The sequence below is a fragment of the Populus nigra genome, chromosome 11, assembly GCF_951802175.1.
Source record: "Populus nigra chromosome 11, ddPopNigr1.1, whole genome shotgun sequence".
Taxonomy (NCBI): Eukaryota; Viridiplantae; Streptophyta; class Magnoliopsida; order Malpighiales; family Salicaceae; genus Populus; species Populus nigra.
Window position 1 is genome coordinate 13,690,943 of NC_084862.1, and position 15,664 is coordinate 13,706,606.

The 15,664-nt window shown below is 35.4% G+C and overlaps 1 protein-coding gene and 1 pseudogene across 2 annotated transcripts; one reads left to right on the forward strand and one right to left on the reverse strand.

Moving 5' to 3' along the window:
• Positions 1 to 290: 290 nt before the first annotated feature.
• Positions 291 to 3,711, reverse strand: LOC133668154 (squalene monooxygenase SE1-like). Of its 2 annotated transcripts, none has more exons than XM_062087889.1 (8): positions 3,029 to 3,711; positions 2,792 to 2,903; positions 2,530 to 2,692; positions 2,210 to 2,378; positions 1,653 to 1,868; positions 1,146 to 1,421; positions 705 to 986; positions 291 to 584 (listed from the first exon to the last, which is right to left on the reverse strand). In XM_062087889.1, the coding sequence occupies exons 1-8, from the start codon at positions 3,281 to 3,283 to the stop codon at positions 453 to 455; spliced, it is 1,605 nt and encodes a 534-aa protein (XP_061943873.1). In that variant the 5' UTR covers positions 3,284 to 3,711; the 3' UTR covers positions 291 to 452. The 2 variants fall into 2 exon arrangements, with proteins under 2 accessions (XP_061943873.1, XP_061943874.1); XM_062087890.1 differs by having other exon boundaries at positions 3,050 to 3,707.
• Positions 3,712 to 5,878: 2,167 nt separating this feature from the next.
• LOC133668155 (squalene monooxygenase SE1-like) lies at positions 5,879 to 11,662 on the forward strand (annotated as a pseudogene).
• Positions 11,663 to 15,664: the final 4,002 nt, after the last annotated feature.

Below are 15,664 nucleotides of genomic sequence, written 5' to 3' on the forward strand. Positions count from 1 at the left end.
GTTTTAAGTTTCATTCCAGTACATGTCAAGCAGATTATGTTATGCAAGCTTTTTGTAGAAGGGTAGCTGGCTATTTCATGGTTCGGTTGTTTTGTTTTATACAGGTTAAGTTAGTCTGCTTGCATCTGGTTGGTTTGTGATCGCTTTATGCACCCTTTCCTCTTTGGAAAATGGAAACAAAAAATGGTATCTGTCTTGATTAGACTTATGGACCCTTTTCTTTTGAAGCAAAAAAAAACAGAAGAAATAGTCAAAAGATGGTTAGCGGGAATTCAAAAGCTTATAGGGAATTCGAACAACAACGGTATTGCTATATTATAAAAAGAAGAAAAAACAACTAGCTATATCTTAAAATACTGCAGGTTTTATAATTTGTTTCTTGTTTGATTAAAGAATAACCAGGGTGGAATTCTGATGATAAGAATCGGTTCCTTTACCAATAAAATAAACAACTATTTCCCTGTTTCTCTATCATCAGTGGATTGGACAGGAGGAGTTCTGTAGTAAGCAGGCATTGTTGCCGGGAAGAATGTTGCTCTAATTCCTTCTGCCTTTAGTATAGGGAAGATGATGCCTGATCCAACCTGAAAGATGACAAAAATAAAAATAAAAATCTAAGTTTGTCTAGGAAACTCATGGTGAGAATAATAGTTCAAACAAATAAGTTTCTGATAGTAAGAGTAATGAGAGCTGGAGATACAGACCAAAATTAGTTTTGCCGCAATACACGTGCGTTTTGGTGTAGGAAATGGAAGCAATAAGCGGCCAACAGCATAGGCAAGCATGGCAAAGCAGTGGAAAACCAAGCTCAACGGGTCAGGGTTTAGACCAGACAGAAGAGCCATCAGTCCTTCTGAGAACACGCCTCCAAGGCTCAAATAATTGAAGAATGCTTCTTTCATTTCCTTCCTTGATGGATCCTGATCCGATGAAGAGAATACTGTGTGTAGGGTGCTTGCCAATGTGTTTATTGCAAATGCCGTTGGCTGCAACCAATATTAAGCTATTAGTATCTACCCAACCGTATAGAAATATAGCAATGCTTGAAATATGAAGTTTCTTTAAGCAATTCCTGTTCAGAGTTTGTTCCGAGGAAGACTGGCAGAAGAAATATTAGATAAGCTTGTGCATGCAAAAGCTGATACCTTACGCAGAATGTAAAAGGATTCAAGATATTTGCAAATGGCAGCTCCATCACTAAGATCATTCAGAGGCCTAAGAAGATCTCGCAGTAGAACAACATCAGAAAGTCCCACAGTCATTCCTCCTCCTGTTACAGCATGGCGCATATTCAACGAATCCCCTATCATAAACGCACCAGGGGTTGGATAGGGAGACGCAGGCATCATTCTGTTTGGCATTGTTCTTATGTTGCCCTTATCAATTGCACATATGAAAGCATTGTATAGCTCAGGTGGCATCTGAAATGTGCAAATCTCTGCATTAGTTCAAGCAACATATATATATATATATATATATTGAATAAAAAGAACTAGCAAAGATGCTAAAATGTAGCCTTAGACTGGCATCATGAGACATTTTACATTTTGCTTTCTGATATTATTAACAATAAATTCGCGATCAAGCATGCTCTATAAATTTATCAGAATAAGCTTCAATTCAGTAACATTATGTCAAGCAACTATACATACTTGAGGTGCCACCACTGTTTTCAAGTAGCTTGCCATTTCGCCATTGGAAATAGGTGGTTGTTTCGAGCCAGGTACATCAACTAAACAACGAATTTCATTGCTGCTAATAGGATAAGCTATGACAATTGTATCCTTCAAAATAAAGTACGCACGATTTGCATATGGAAGATTATAATTCTCCAGGACCAAACCAACAAAGTGAGATGGGACTTCAATCTACAAGAAATGTACGATAATGTGTTAGATAGTAATATTAAACTAATTTTAAGTTAAATTAGTTCTTTGATATAATATTAGAGTTTTAATAACTGAATATTCATAAATTTAAATTTCTTATTCTAACTAATTATATTAATAATAATTAAGCCGAAAGCAATCATGGTGTAAACAAGTTTCAATTTTCAAAGAAAATATTTTAAAGAGTAATATAAAACTATTATTTCAGATTCACCTATAAGGTATATCTACTGGTTTATATTCTTATCAACAAAATAAAAAATTATAGTGCCTTCTCTCATTAATTACATCTAAATTTACTCATAATGCAAGATTTTCACCTTTGGATTGCAGAGATTGCGTCGTAAATTTGAAAAACAACCATCACATACTATTGTGAGTGAAGCTGAAGCTAATAACTCCTGGCCTGCCTTTGTTTTGTATAGCACACCTTTGATAGTTCCATTTTCTTCGACAAGACATGTTACAGTTCCTTGATCGAGTTTAACACTGGACAAAGATCAAAGAAATATGAGAAAGAAAAATCTTCGCATCATGAAATGATACTGATAAACGTATATTCAGTCTATGGTTGGTTATATTGAACTCAGTACTCGCAGGCTACTCTGTTCCTATTGGTTTCAGGGGAAAGGACAAATACTTGGGAAGAGATGCGGCCTTTTCACGTAGTTTCTGGATGAAGCGGCCATTGTGAAAGCCTCTGCCACTCGCAGTGGCGGGATATGAAATTGCAGTTCTTTTCCCATCTTTGTGAACAGCAGCGAAACTGAAGACTATCTGAGAATCAATCCCATCTAGACAGTCTGCTACCACACAAAATGTTGGACATAAATAAGAGTAGTTGTTGATTAATTGAACGGAAAGTATGTTCAACAAAATTTCTACAGTTAGTAATTCTTCACCTTCAAGACCTAACTCGGCCAATTTAATGCACCCCCCAGCATGCAGGAGCTCACCAACAATTCTGTCGGGCTCAGTCAAGTCTCTTTCAATAATATGCACGCGCCATCCATCCTGCAGTTGGAGGAGAAGACAAGGTTGCTGTTGCTTAGCGCACACAGAACAACAATAGCTCTGCTTACTAGGTTTTAATCTTTGAATTAGAAGCAAGATCGGGCAATTAGAGTTAACTCTCTTACCATTGTGTAAGAGGTTATTACCTTTGCGAGAGCATAAGCAAGAGCTGAACCAGCAACACCAGCACCTACGATGATCACATCAGTATTTCCAGCAAAATTTGATCTGCACACTCCATTTCCAGAGCTTTTCAAAGTTTTCTTGCTTCGACTTTTCTCTGAAGCTTTGATATTCTCTCTCCCTCTTGAACTGTAGAGGACAACAAACCCGAACAAGAAAGCTGCGACAACTCCTCCAAATATATGTTTGGAGTCCATTTTTCTCTTTCAGTACAAGCTCTCTCTCTCTCTCTCTGGATGTGCTGTTGAGAACCCTGCAGTGCTACCAAGGCACATAGTAGTATGGTATCGTTTATGGGTTTTCTGAGTCACCAAAAAGACTAATATTTATACAGCTCAGGAAACAAAGAAAACTCCGGTCGAAGGGGAAAGAGAAACGCTGACAGAGACGTAAAATTCATATCATTTTTTTCATCATACTGTTTATATTATAAAAGCTAGTGATGAAGTGTTAGAAAACTGGAGGAGGCTATGATGGCTACACAATTTTAAAATTGAATTTTACGAAATATGAGCTTTAGCGGTTATCGTAAGCATCCGCAGAGGAGCGTCCTATGGAAGTAGGAGAGTGATTTATTGCTAAAAGACATGCAAATGGAAAGGTTGTTGATAGGGTTGTCAGTCCTCTGCATGATGAGATTTTTTTTTCCTTGGAAGTATATGGTATACCACTGATTCCATAATAATTTAGTTTAGCTGTTCTTTGGGGAAATGATGGTCATTTTAAATGGTTAGGCCCAAGGTTGTCAATTCCGTTCCGTTCCGTCCGGAATGGCCGAAACATTCCATACCAATTCAAAAAACAGAACAAAACGGAACAAATTTCATCTCATTTTAAATCTCGGTCCGTTCCGGATTTTTCGGCTAAATTCCACCCGAAACGTTCCGGTTCCATTCCACATGTTCCGTTCCACTCTTGAAAAGCCATTGAATCAAATTGAACCTTATTCAATTTAATTAATTAAACCATCCAATTATAAAAAGCTCTTTTTTATTACTATTTTCTATAACAATGATATTAATAATAACATTGAAAATTATTATTACTATTTTCATTAATAATGATATTAATTTTTTAAAATTAGATTTATCACTAATATATATGGTTTATATTCATGTTGTTTTTTTCATGTTTATACTTTGTAGGAATTTGAGCAAAACAAGGAATGCTTTAGATTTCATTAGCCTTAATAACATTGACCTAACTTTATATTTAAAATATTTGTGTTAAAACATTTTACTTTCATAATATTTTGATATTTTGTTTAAGTTGAATTACTTTAAGTTAAAGATCTATTTAATCTTAACTATTTAGAAATATTTTAAATTTTGAAATTATATTTGTTTGGCATTGTGTTTGTATTGCATAATTTATAATTAATTTATCTTGAATTTGAATTATGTTTGTTGAATATATATATATATATATATATATATATATATATATGAACAGTACAACCCCGAAACGGCACGTCGAAACACTCCGAAACTGAAACATTTCGTTTCAATTGAAAAAACGAAACACCTACCGAAACGGAATTGACAACCTTGGTTAGGCCAATTATTGAAGGAGTGGAAAAAAGAAAAATTGGAAATCAAATAAGAAAACTACTGAATTGTCGTTTTCAAGCTTCTTCTTTGGTTTCATTATCGTTTAAGAATACTGAATTGTCGTACTTTTTTCCTGTAAGAAAAACAATCGATAGATAAACAATTGTAATTCGAAGTTTAATATTATATTTTCATCCAATTTTAATTTGTATTTTTAAGTTTTATCCGTCTTTATGAGCCACATGCATTCTATCACTTTCCCCTTATCAATTGGCACGCTTGATTGCATTCTTGGGGTTCCACTTGCCGGCCAGCAGGTGATATGACAGTATGATGGAGATGTCTAAGCTACTGCTCAAAGGCCAAACAACAGTACTGCTATCTATAACAAGAAAAAAAAGCATCTTGCTAAAATAAGATTGAAATCAAATTTGACGGTTCCATTGAGTTTTCAAATTTCCTATCAAATTGGACTAAGTTGAAAATAGCTAAGGTCTTAAATCATGCTTTGCAATCAAAATAGCCAGGTAGCCGGATGACAAGTTTTATCTCCTAATCTGGTGGGAAAACGACAATTTTAGGATTCGTATCATTAAGAAGAAATCTGATGGGATTAGAGGGATTTTCTTGATAGCTTTCAATCTCCTAATTTTTTTCCTTGATATTTTATCATAAAAGCTATCTATTGGAATAAAAATAGGGGAGATCATTCTGTTACAACAAGAGGAAAATCTTCTTAGCGACTGGAAATTTCTAGAGGATAAACAAATAATTCTTGAGTTCAATTCGAAGGGGAATAGAATCCATCTCCATTAGTTGTTGTGAGAAGTAACACTTGCCTTTGTAATTCTTTTTCCATTCAATTATCGTTTTCAAATAACAATTATTTGGCAGCAAACTTTTCCAGTGGAGAATTGGCACTTTGTTTTTTAATGAAATCCGAGAGATTTATTAAACTGTTATTGCCAATAAGAACATGGTTTACTGAGAAGAGAATATAAAATCTCTCAAAAGAACTAGAAAACGTACTTACAAACATAAAACCCCCAATCATAATCATACTTGAAAAGTCTCTTGACAAATTTTTACTCAAACAAGCAGAGATAAAAGAAAAAAAAATCCAACGAAAGAAGAGAAAATGGAAGGCAATTCAAATCCCATATCACCACAACACGCAAAAACAATACAAGAACTAGCCATAGAAGGCCAAAAACATTTGGAAGAAACAATCGAAGCTGCTTACCAGATCCTCTCGATCTTCTATGAATGATGAGCTTTTCAACCCCACTTTATGGTTGAGAGGGATGGAGAGGCTTGTATTTTTCTTATTTGATTTCCAATTTTTTTATACCATAAACTTTTAAGGAAAAAAAAATCTCATCTTGCAGAGGAAAGACAACCCTATCAACAACCTATCCATTTGCATGTCTCTTCTACCAATAAAGTCACTCTCTTACGTCCATAGGAAGCTCCCCTGCAGATGCTTATGATAACCGCTAAAGCTCATATTTCTTAAAATTCAACTTGAAAATTGTGTAGCCATATATCATAGCCTCCTCTTCTGTTTTCTATCACTTCATCACTAGCTTTTATAATATAAACAGTATGACGAAAAAAATGATATGAATTTTATCCCTGTGAGCGTCTCTCTTTCCCCTTTGACCGGAGTTTTCTTTGTTTCCTCAGCCGTATAGATATTAGTCTTTTTGGTAACTCAGACAACCCATAAGTGATACCATACTATGTGCCTTGGTAGAACTGCAGGGTTCTCGACAGCACATCCAGAGAGAAATAGAGCTTGTACTGAAAGAGAAAAATGGACTCCAAGCATGTATTTGGAGGAGTTGTAGCAGCTTTCTTGTTCGGGTTTGTTGTCCTCTACAGTTCAAGAGGGAGAGAGAACATCAAAGCTTCAGAGAAAAATTGAAGCAAGAAAACTTTGAAAAGCTCTGGAAATGGAGCATGCAGATCAAATTTTGCTGGAAATACTGATGTGATCATCGTAGGTGCTGGTGTTGCTGGTTCAGCTCTTACTTATGCTCTCGCAAAGGTAATAACCTCTTTCACAATGGTAAAACAGTTAACTCTAAGTGCCTGATCTTGCTTCTAATTCAAAGACCAAAACCTAGTAAGCAGAGCTATTGTTGTTCTGTGTGTGCTAAGCAACAGCAACCTTGTCTTCTCCTACAACTGCAGGATGGATGGCGCGTGCAAGTTATTGAAAGAGACTTGACTGAGCCCGACAGAATTGTTGGTGAGCTCCTGCATGCTGGGGGTTGCATTAAATTGGCCGAGTTAGGTCTTGAAGGTGAAGGATTACTAACTGTAGAAATTTTGTTGAACATACTTTCCGTTAATTAATTAACAACTACTCTTATTTATGTCCAACATTTTGTGTGGTAGCAGACTGTCTAGATGGGATTGATTCTCAGATAGTCCTCAGTTTCGCTGCTGTTCACAAAGATGGAAGAAGAACTGCAATTTCATATCCCTCCAATGCGTGTGGCAGAAGCTTTCACCATGGCCGCTTCATCCAAAAACTACGTGAAAAGGCTGCATCTCTTCCCAAGTATTCGTCCTTTCCCCTGAAACCTATAGGAACAGAGTAGCCTGCGAGTATTGAGTTCAATATAACCAACCATGGACTGAATATACGTTTGTCAGTATCATTTCATGATGTGAAGATTTTTCTTTCTCAGATTTCTTTGATCTTTGTGCAGTGTTAAACTCGAACAAGGAACTGTAACATCTCTTGTCGAAGAAAATGGCAGTATCAAAGGTGTGCTATACAAAACAAAGGCAGGCCAGGAGTTAGCAGCTTCAGCTTCACTCACAATAGTATGTGATGGTTGTTTTTCAAATTTACGACGCAATCTCAGCAATCCAAAGGTGAAAATCTTGCATTATGAGTAAATTTAGATGTAATTAATGTTAGGGATTTTGTTCCCCCTTGCGCGGACCGGTGATATTATGATAGTTGTACTTTGAATGCTAAGCACACTGGCACATAATATTTAGCGTGGTTCGGCAAATCGCCTACATCTACGGGAGAAAAGCTAATATTATTAGAGATAGAGAAAGGGAACAACATAGATACATGAAGGAGGAGGATCACTTTACTCAAACTCTACTCCCATTGCTCTCACACATATTCTGCTACACAAGGCAGCAGGGCTGCTGCCCTTGGCAGCTACTTCTCTTTCTCTCTCACGTGTTTCTCTCACACTCTCTAACTCTTTGTCTTTTCTTTTGTTCTCCCTCTCTCTCTAACTTATGCCTCTATTTATAGGCATGAATGGTGAGATAACTTGGCCATAAATTATGGCACTAATGGTGGCATCATATGGGTTGCACCATTTTGTCAATGATTGATGCAACTTGTTTGATAATTCACATTTACCATTATAGCCTTTTGACAATGGTATCCCTTCTTTTTAGGGTAAGCTGCAAATGTTGTTGCCTATTAATGGCAACATCCCAACAATCAACCCTTTTGCCATTTATATGGGCAATTTTCATCTTGTTTCTTCAACACATGCTTGCATTTTGCAGCTCTTCCAAGCTTACCATTCTGAGAGCATCTTTGGCCAGATGGTTTGTCACATTTGCTTACTCCAAAGGATCACTTCAGCCAGATGGTTTGTCACATCTCATCTGAAGAGTGTTAGCGCTTGTCTCTGGGACATAACATTTCCCTTCGAGCGTATCAACCATGCTCAGTCTGGAATGATTTATCAAGCCTTACACAAGGCTTACAACACCCCCTCAAACGGAAATTTCTCTTTCCAAGTAAGACAGTCATTATCTGAGTATGTCAATATGATCACAAGCTCACTACTCTTCCAAGAGTCTACTTATCCAAGAGTTGTGCCTGTCCTTTGTTCCGCCCTAGGAACCACGCCTTACTTCTCCATGAGTCTCCTGCTCTTAGTCTCAAGAGTCCTGGTAGCTCTCCATTTTTGTCTTTATACTCTAAGTATTACAATGCCATTACCGAGCTCACCACCTTTACAAGAGTCAACTTGTTCCCGGAACCTGCGCATACCCTCTACTCTTATATAGCGGTCGCGCCTTAATGCTCCACAAGTCATCCATTTATTTTCCAAGGAAAATGTCTTCTAGCTCATTGATCTTTAGCATAGGGGTAATATCCATAAAAGTCAATCCTACATTTGTCTTCATACTCATCATAGCCACTTCATTGGCTATACACTTGTCCACTCATATCTAGCCATCATATCGGCTCTAAAGCGTTCTGAACTAGGCTTATATCATGGCCCTCACACCTTTTATAAGAGGAGTCTCCGCATGTCATCATGAGACTGTTTGAACTTGGGCTCATATCATGGCCCTCACACCTTCTATAAGAGGTGTCTCCATCTGTAGTCATGAGAAGGTCTAAACTTGGACTTATGTCATGGTCCTCAAACCTTTCATCCGATGTGTCTCCGCCCGTCATCATGCTACGGTTTGTACTTGGGCTCATCTCATAGCCCACACACCTTCTGTAATTTTTTATTTTGTTGATAAGGATATAGACCAGTAGATATACCTTCTAGGTGAATCTCTAATAATAATTTTATATTACTCTCTAAAATACTTTTATCGAAGTAAAAACTTTCTAAATTTGAAATTTGCACGGGATCATGTTACTTTCGGTTAATTATTAATTAAAAAATCAAAATATGTAATGCATGAAACAATTCTATACAATGCATGAATAAAACAAAAATAAAATAAGACAAAAATGCAAAAACTTAAACACATCAAATACACAAAGCTTAGTCCAATATTGTCAGAAACAATACCTTCCCCAGTGGAGTCGCCATTCTGTCACACGTCAGAAAATCATCCGCGCATCAGCTTGGCGATTTTTCATTGTTTGCTTGATTTGATTGGTTTGTTGGAGTCGCCACCTAGTATTGGATTGAGGATTACTAGGAAAACCCAGATTTACTGGTCGTCGTCAGAGATCCGAGGGTAAGGGACTGGTTGTGGCTAGGGAAGGTATTAGCACCCCTAACGCACCCTACCTGAGGTAAGCTGCTTTGCGGTTTGATGTGATTTGAAAATTTGAAATATTAGTCAAATTCTTAAGGCTTTAATAAATCAGTTATTAAATCCCAAAATAAATGTAGAAACGTGTTCTTACATTTTCATGGGAAATACAACATGATTTTATATTACTCTCTAAAATACTTTTATCGAAGTAAAAACTTTTTAAATTTAAAATTTGCATGGGATCATGTTACTTTCGGTTAATTATTATTAATATAATTAGTTAAAATGAGAGTAGTAAAACTCAAACTTATGAATGTTCAGTTATTAAAACTTTAATATTATATCAAATAACTAATTTAACCTAAAATTAGTTTAATATTACTATCTAACACATGGTCGTTACATTTCTTGTAGATTGAAGTCCCATCTTACTTTGTTGGTTTGGTCCTGGAGAATTATAATCTTCCCTATGCAAATCGTGCGTACTTTATTTTGAAGGATTCAATTGTCGTAACTTATCCTATTAGCAGCAATGAAATTCGTTGTTTCGTTGATGTACCTGGCTCGAAACAACCACCTATTTCCAATGGCGAAATGGCAAGCTACTTGAAAACAGTGGTGGCACCTCAAGTATGTATAGTTGCTTGACATAATGTTACTTAATTGAAGTTTATTCTGATTAATTTATAGAGCATGCTTGCTCGCGAATTTATTGTTAATAATATCAGAAAGCAAAATGCAAAATGTCTTATAATGCCAGTCTAAGGCGACATTTTAGCATCTTTGCTAGTTCTTTTTATTCAATATATATATGTTGTTTGAACTAATGCAGAGCTGTGCACACTTCAGATGCCACCTGAGCTATACAATGCTTTCATATGTGCAATTGAAAAGGGCAACATAAGAACAATGCCAAACAGAATCATGCCTGCGTCTCCCTCTCCAACCCCTGGTGCATTTATGATAGGGGATTCATTAAATATGCGCCATGCTGTAACTGGAGGAGGAATGACTGTGGGACTTTCTGATGTTGTTCTACTGCGAGATCTTCTTAGGCCTCTGAATGATCTTAGCAATGCAGCTGCCATTTGCAAATATCTTGAATCCTTTTACAATTTGCGTAAGGTATCAGCACTTGCACGCATATGCTTATCTAATATTTCTTCGGCCAATCTTTCTCACAACATTTATTGAATATGAATTGCTTAAAGAAACACAAAATAACCTATTTCTTTGCGGTTTGTAGATACTAATAACTTGCTTGAATTACTCGATTAATATTGGTTGCAGCCCACGGCATCTGCAATGAACACATTGGCAAGCACCCTACACACAGTATTCTCTTCATCGGATCAGGATCCATCAAGGAAGGAAATGAAAGAAGCATTCTTCAATTATTTGAGCCTTGGAGGCGTGTTCTCAGAAGGTCTGATGGCTCTTCTGTCTGGTCTCAACCCTGACCCGTTGAGCTTGGTTTTCCACTGCTTTGCCATGCTTGCCTATGCTGTTGGCCGCTTATTGCTTCCATTTCCTACACCAAAACGCATGTGTATTGCGGCAAAACTAATTTTGGTCTGTATCTCCAGCTTTCATAACTCTTACTATCAGAAACTTCTTTGTTTGAACTATTATTCTCACCATGGGTTTCCTAGACAAACTTAAATTTTTATTTTTATTTCTGTCAATTTTCAGGTTGGATCAGGCATCATCTTCCCTATACTGAAGGCAGAAGGAATTAGAGCAACATTCTTCCCGGCAACAATGCTAGCTTACTACAGAACTCCTCCTGTCCAATCCACTGATGATAGAGAAACAGGGAAATAGTTGTTTATTTTATTGGTGAAGGAACCAAATCTTATCAGCTGAATTTATGAAGAATGAGGAACAACATGAACAAACATGAAACAATCCTCATGATGTACCACATGAAACGAATAAGATGAATCTCAAAATTGTATCTCCATTGTATTTTGAGTTTTCCAAAATAATAATAATAAAAATAATATATATAAATGTTGTTTTTAATGATCATGAATCCATTTAGTTAAATAACGTTGAGAAAGGTTTTGATAGTTATTGCACACAAACATGAAAGAGCTTTGTCTTCACGATTTGACTCCAGAAATAGTCATCCGATTCCAGATGAAATATATATTGATAAAAATAATAGATAAACAGAGCAATCAATAAACTAAAAGAAGAAGAAGCTTATAAGGTTTCGAAGATAACAATAAAAATATGGGGTGTGAAGGCATCGAGAAAACCTTATATCTGAAATTGCCAGAAATGGATGAGGTGTTCCTCTCTAAACGTTTCACTTGTCTTCATCTTCAGTTTCCAACTTCCTCAAGTATGCTAATTCTTTTCCTTTAACTGTTACTGGAGCTGCACGCCAAACACCAAATCCATCGAGACCCAATTGCTGTAGTACGAGGACTTGCAGGTGAGGGAGTTTAGGCAATATCCCAGTTGGAGACATCTTCTGACCGCATGCATTGAGTCTGAGATACCTGAGGTCGGATAGACATTCCATGGCCTGAGGAATCATTTCAAGTGCAGTACCATAGAGATCCAACCTCTTTAGTGCCCTAAGCTTTTTTAATGAGAGTACGTGTATTAACTTATCACAAGCAATGAACAATAATGTAGTGAGACTCGTCAAATCAGAGAAAGAATTAAGCAAATTCTCAAAATCTATGTAAGATAGATCGAGGACCTTGAACCCATGCAATTTTTTGAAAAATAAATTGAAAATAAATTGCAAGTATTTATTATTGCATAACAATAGAGTTGAAAGACTGAGACACTTTTGTGAATAGCTCGAATGAACTTTTTATCCAACAAATCCTGCAGTTGCTCCTTTAGCTCCTTTAATTTTGTTGGTGTCATTCTATATAGTGCTATTGATATTGGTTCGGTATCCAGAACCAAATCAATACAAAACTCAATTTCTCTATATAAAGGCAATCCAGATAAGTCATCAAGAAAGACATTGATAAACTCTCTAACTATAGGGACTTGATCTAATTGGAGAACTTCTTTCTCTACATCTAATATATTTACTAGGTAGCACTGTACCTATTTTCGGGCCATTTTTCTCGAGATAGTCGACAACATAATTGATGGAGACAAAATCTTATCTCCATGAAGTATCAACCCAACTTCTTCATTTAGATCAAACACTACTTTCTTATCCAACAATTTACCGAAACTCTATGCTTTGTTAACCAATCCATTTCCAAAATCACATCAAAATCAACCATATCTAAGACATTTAAATCTCCCATAAAAATCCTATCTCCAATCTCTATTCCACAATCCGGATACACATACTTCACTAATACTAATTCATCAAGGAGAGTAGAAACTGAAATTGGGGATCTTAACAAAGTTCGTTGCTTATCTAACCTCGTGGAAAAATATAGGGACACAAACAAATGAGTTGCACCCATATTAAATAATATTTTTTTTGCTTCAAAAGATCAAACAATAAGAATATGTCGAGGTGCGAATGTGCTGCCCCACCTCCTATACCTTGCATTTCTAAACTACACAATAAGGACATCATCTTTATTGTCATTTACTCTAATAGTACCAAAGAAAAATGAGAATTTGACGGGTTTTTTTTTTCTAATAATTAATAATAAAAATTCATAAAAGAGATTAGCCTATTCCTTGAATTCACAATTCAATTAGATGTGAAATCTAACCCCCTCCCCTTTGTAGTTGTAGAATAAGAGTTTTTTTGTTGAAATCCTTTTTATATGTCTATTCCTCGACATATCCTCTAAGGAATGAGAGCATTTAAGTCATGCTAAAACAAATAGCATGATAATTATCACAAAATTATAAGAAAGCGTATCTATCACAAGAAAGAAGACATGTTTGATGAGAATTCAGAATTTCAAAAAACCAACAAACAAGACAATACGGATCATAATGCTCCACTTATTATGAAATTAACTATATTATTGTTTCTTTAACCTAAAGCTCTGATACTAAGTTTGTCATGACCCGATTCCCGGATCCATGACCAGCACATAGGCAAGGTTTCCCTCTAAGGTTTCATACCTATGCGAACCCAAACTTACATACAAACTTATCCTTCAAATAACTCAATCAGAGTTCAACACAGCACTTATAAAAAAAATTAACTTATTATAATATAATTTAATTATCTTAATACAAGAGTTAATACAAATTCATAGTTGTGGAGCACTAACTAAACATAAAGAAAAAGTACTAATTTCAACAAAAGAGAAGGTTCTGAAGGTTCAACAAAAGTGACCCATTAACAGGCTATAAGCCTGAAAAGATAAATAATGAGAGGGTGAGATCAACAACTTAATGAGTAGATAACGTTCAATACACACACATGATGTAATACAACAAGGATGAATATATACACAATTATAGCTCTAGGTTTTTAAAGAAAGGTTTCTCAAATAATCCATAACAAGAATATCATAAGGTAAAACTCGTCAGAAAATCAAGATGTAATGAGCATGAGTCTTCGTACTGTGGGATGATCAGTCCACACAGGTTGGTGACTCCCCCGACCAACTAGAGTTCAAATACGATGTGCACAAAGACGAACACTACCTTGTTAACATGAGTATTTTGACTGGCATACCATAGGTAATTCATAATCAGAATCAAAAGACATATTCATATCTCAATGCTCAACTCATGACATCAATCAAATGAGGAGCTATCAATTCAGAAGTCAATTCAAAATATATATTAGTTCATATCAAAAATTCATATTCAACAATTGATCATACTTTATTGTAACAAGGATAATAATCAACATACATATATATTATCAAGAAGCATGATCCAATTCATATTAACAACTCAAATATTTATAATATTTCTCATGCATATGAAAATTTATCCACTCACCTGACTCGAAAGTAAACAGAACTCAAAAGCAGATACCGAAGGAAATCCTACTAATGTCCCATCGGTAGAATATCAGGATTATCTGAATAAAAATGAGATACATTCAAAAACAACTCAAAAGGAACGTACAACCTATTTAATACACTTAACTAAGGGTCTATTCCATAACCCTGTAGGTTTTTGAATTAAACTAGTTATTGTTTTCCAAAAACCCAAAATTAAATGGTTTTCCCGAAATCTAATACATAATAAAAAAAATAATAAGACTTGATAATAATTCACTAAATAACCCTCAATTATTCATCAAACCAATCTCAAAAAACTAATATTATAGCTAGGGACCAATCTGGAATTTATCATATTTTTAAGGGTCAAATTATAACTTTGTCAAATTGGAGGACCAAACTAAAGTTATCATAAATTCATGACTATAGTGGAATTATGTCCATAATTCACCCTCATTTCTGTCCAGAATCTCTAATTATGCCCCAGGGACCATTCTCAAATTTTTCCAAATTTTTAGGGTCAAATTGTAATTTTTGTCAAATGGGAGGACCAAACTAAAAATATCATAAATTCATGACTATAGTGGAATTATGTCCATAATTCATCCTCATTTCTGTCCAAAATCTCTAATTATGCTCCAGGGACCATTCAAGAATTTTTCCAAATTTATAGGGTCAAATTGTAATTTTTGTTAAATGGGAGGACCAATTGAAAGTGTTAAAAATTCATAACTATACTAGAATTTTGCCCATAATTCATCTTTTATTCTGTCCAGAATCTCGGAATATGCTTCAGGGACCAATCTATATTTTTTTTCAAAGTTTGGGGACTAAACTATAATTTTCACAAATTGAGGGACTAAACTAAAATTTCATCATCTTCAACCTCAAACCCAGAATTTCCACGGAAAACCTAGTGTTATCTCAAGATTTCTAACTCGAAATTCACCATTTACATTAATCATAACTCAAAATCATCATCTTTACCTAAAATCTTCCAAAATCAACTAATAAACTCATTACCCACAACAATCAACCCATAACATTTAAATCAATTCATCAATCAACCCAAAATACAATCTTCAAAATCCTAACATTCATCAAAACAGAAATTTAA

Bases quoted from the DNA above. Each gene is read 5' to 3' on its own strand.
- LOC133668154 (XM_062087889.1), bottom strand. From the start codon at position 3,283: ATGGACTCCAAACATATATTTGGAGGAGTTGTCGCAGCTTTCTTGTTC. The intron at 1,422-1,652 runs GTATGTATAGTT...TGCACATTTCAG, and splicing joins AAACAGTGGTGGCACCTCAA to ATGCCACCTGAGCTATACAA. The intron at 987-1,145 runs GTATCAGCTTTT...TATTGGTTGCAG, and splicing joins CCTTTTACATTCTGCGTAAG to CCAACGGCATTTGCAATAAA.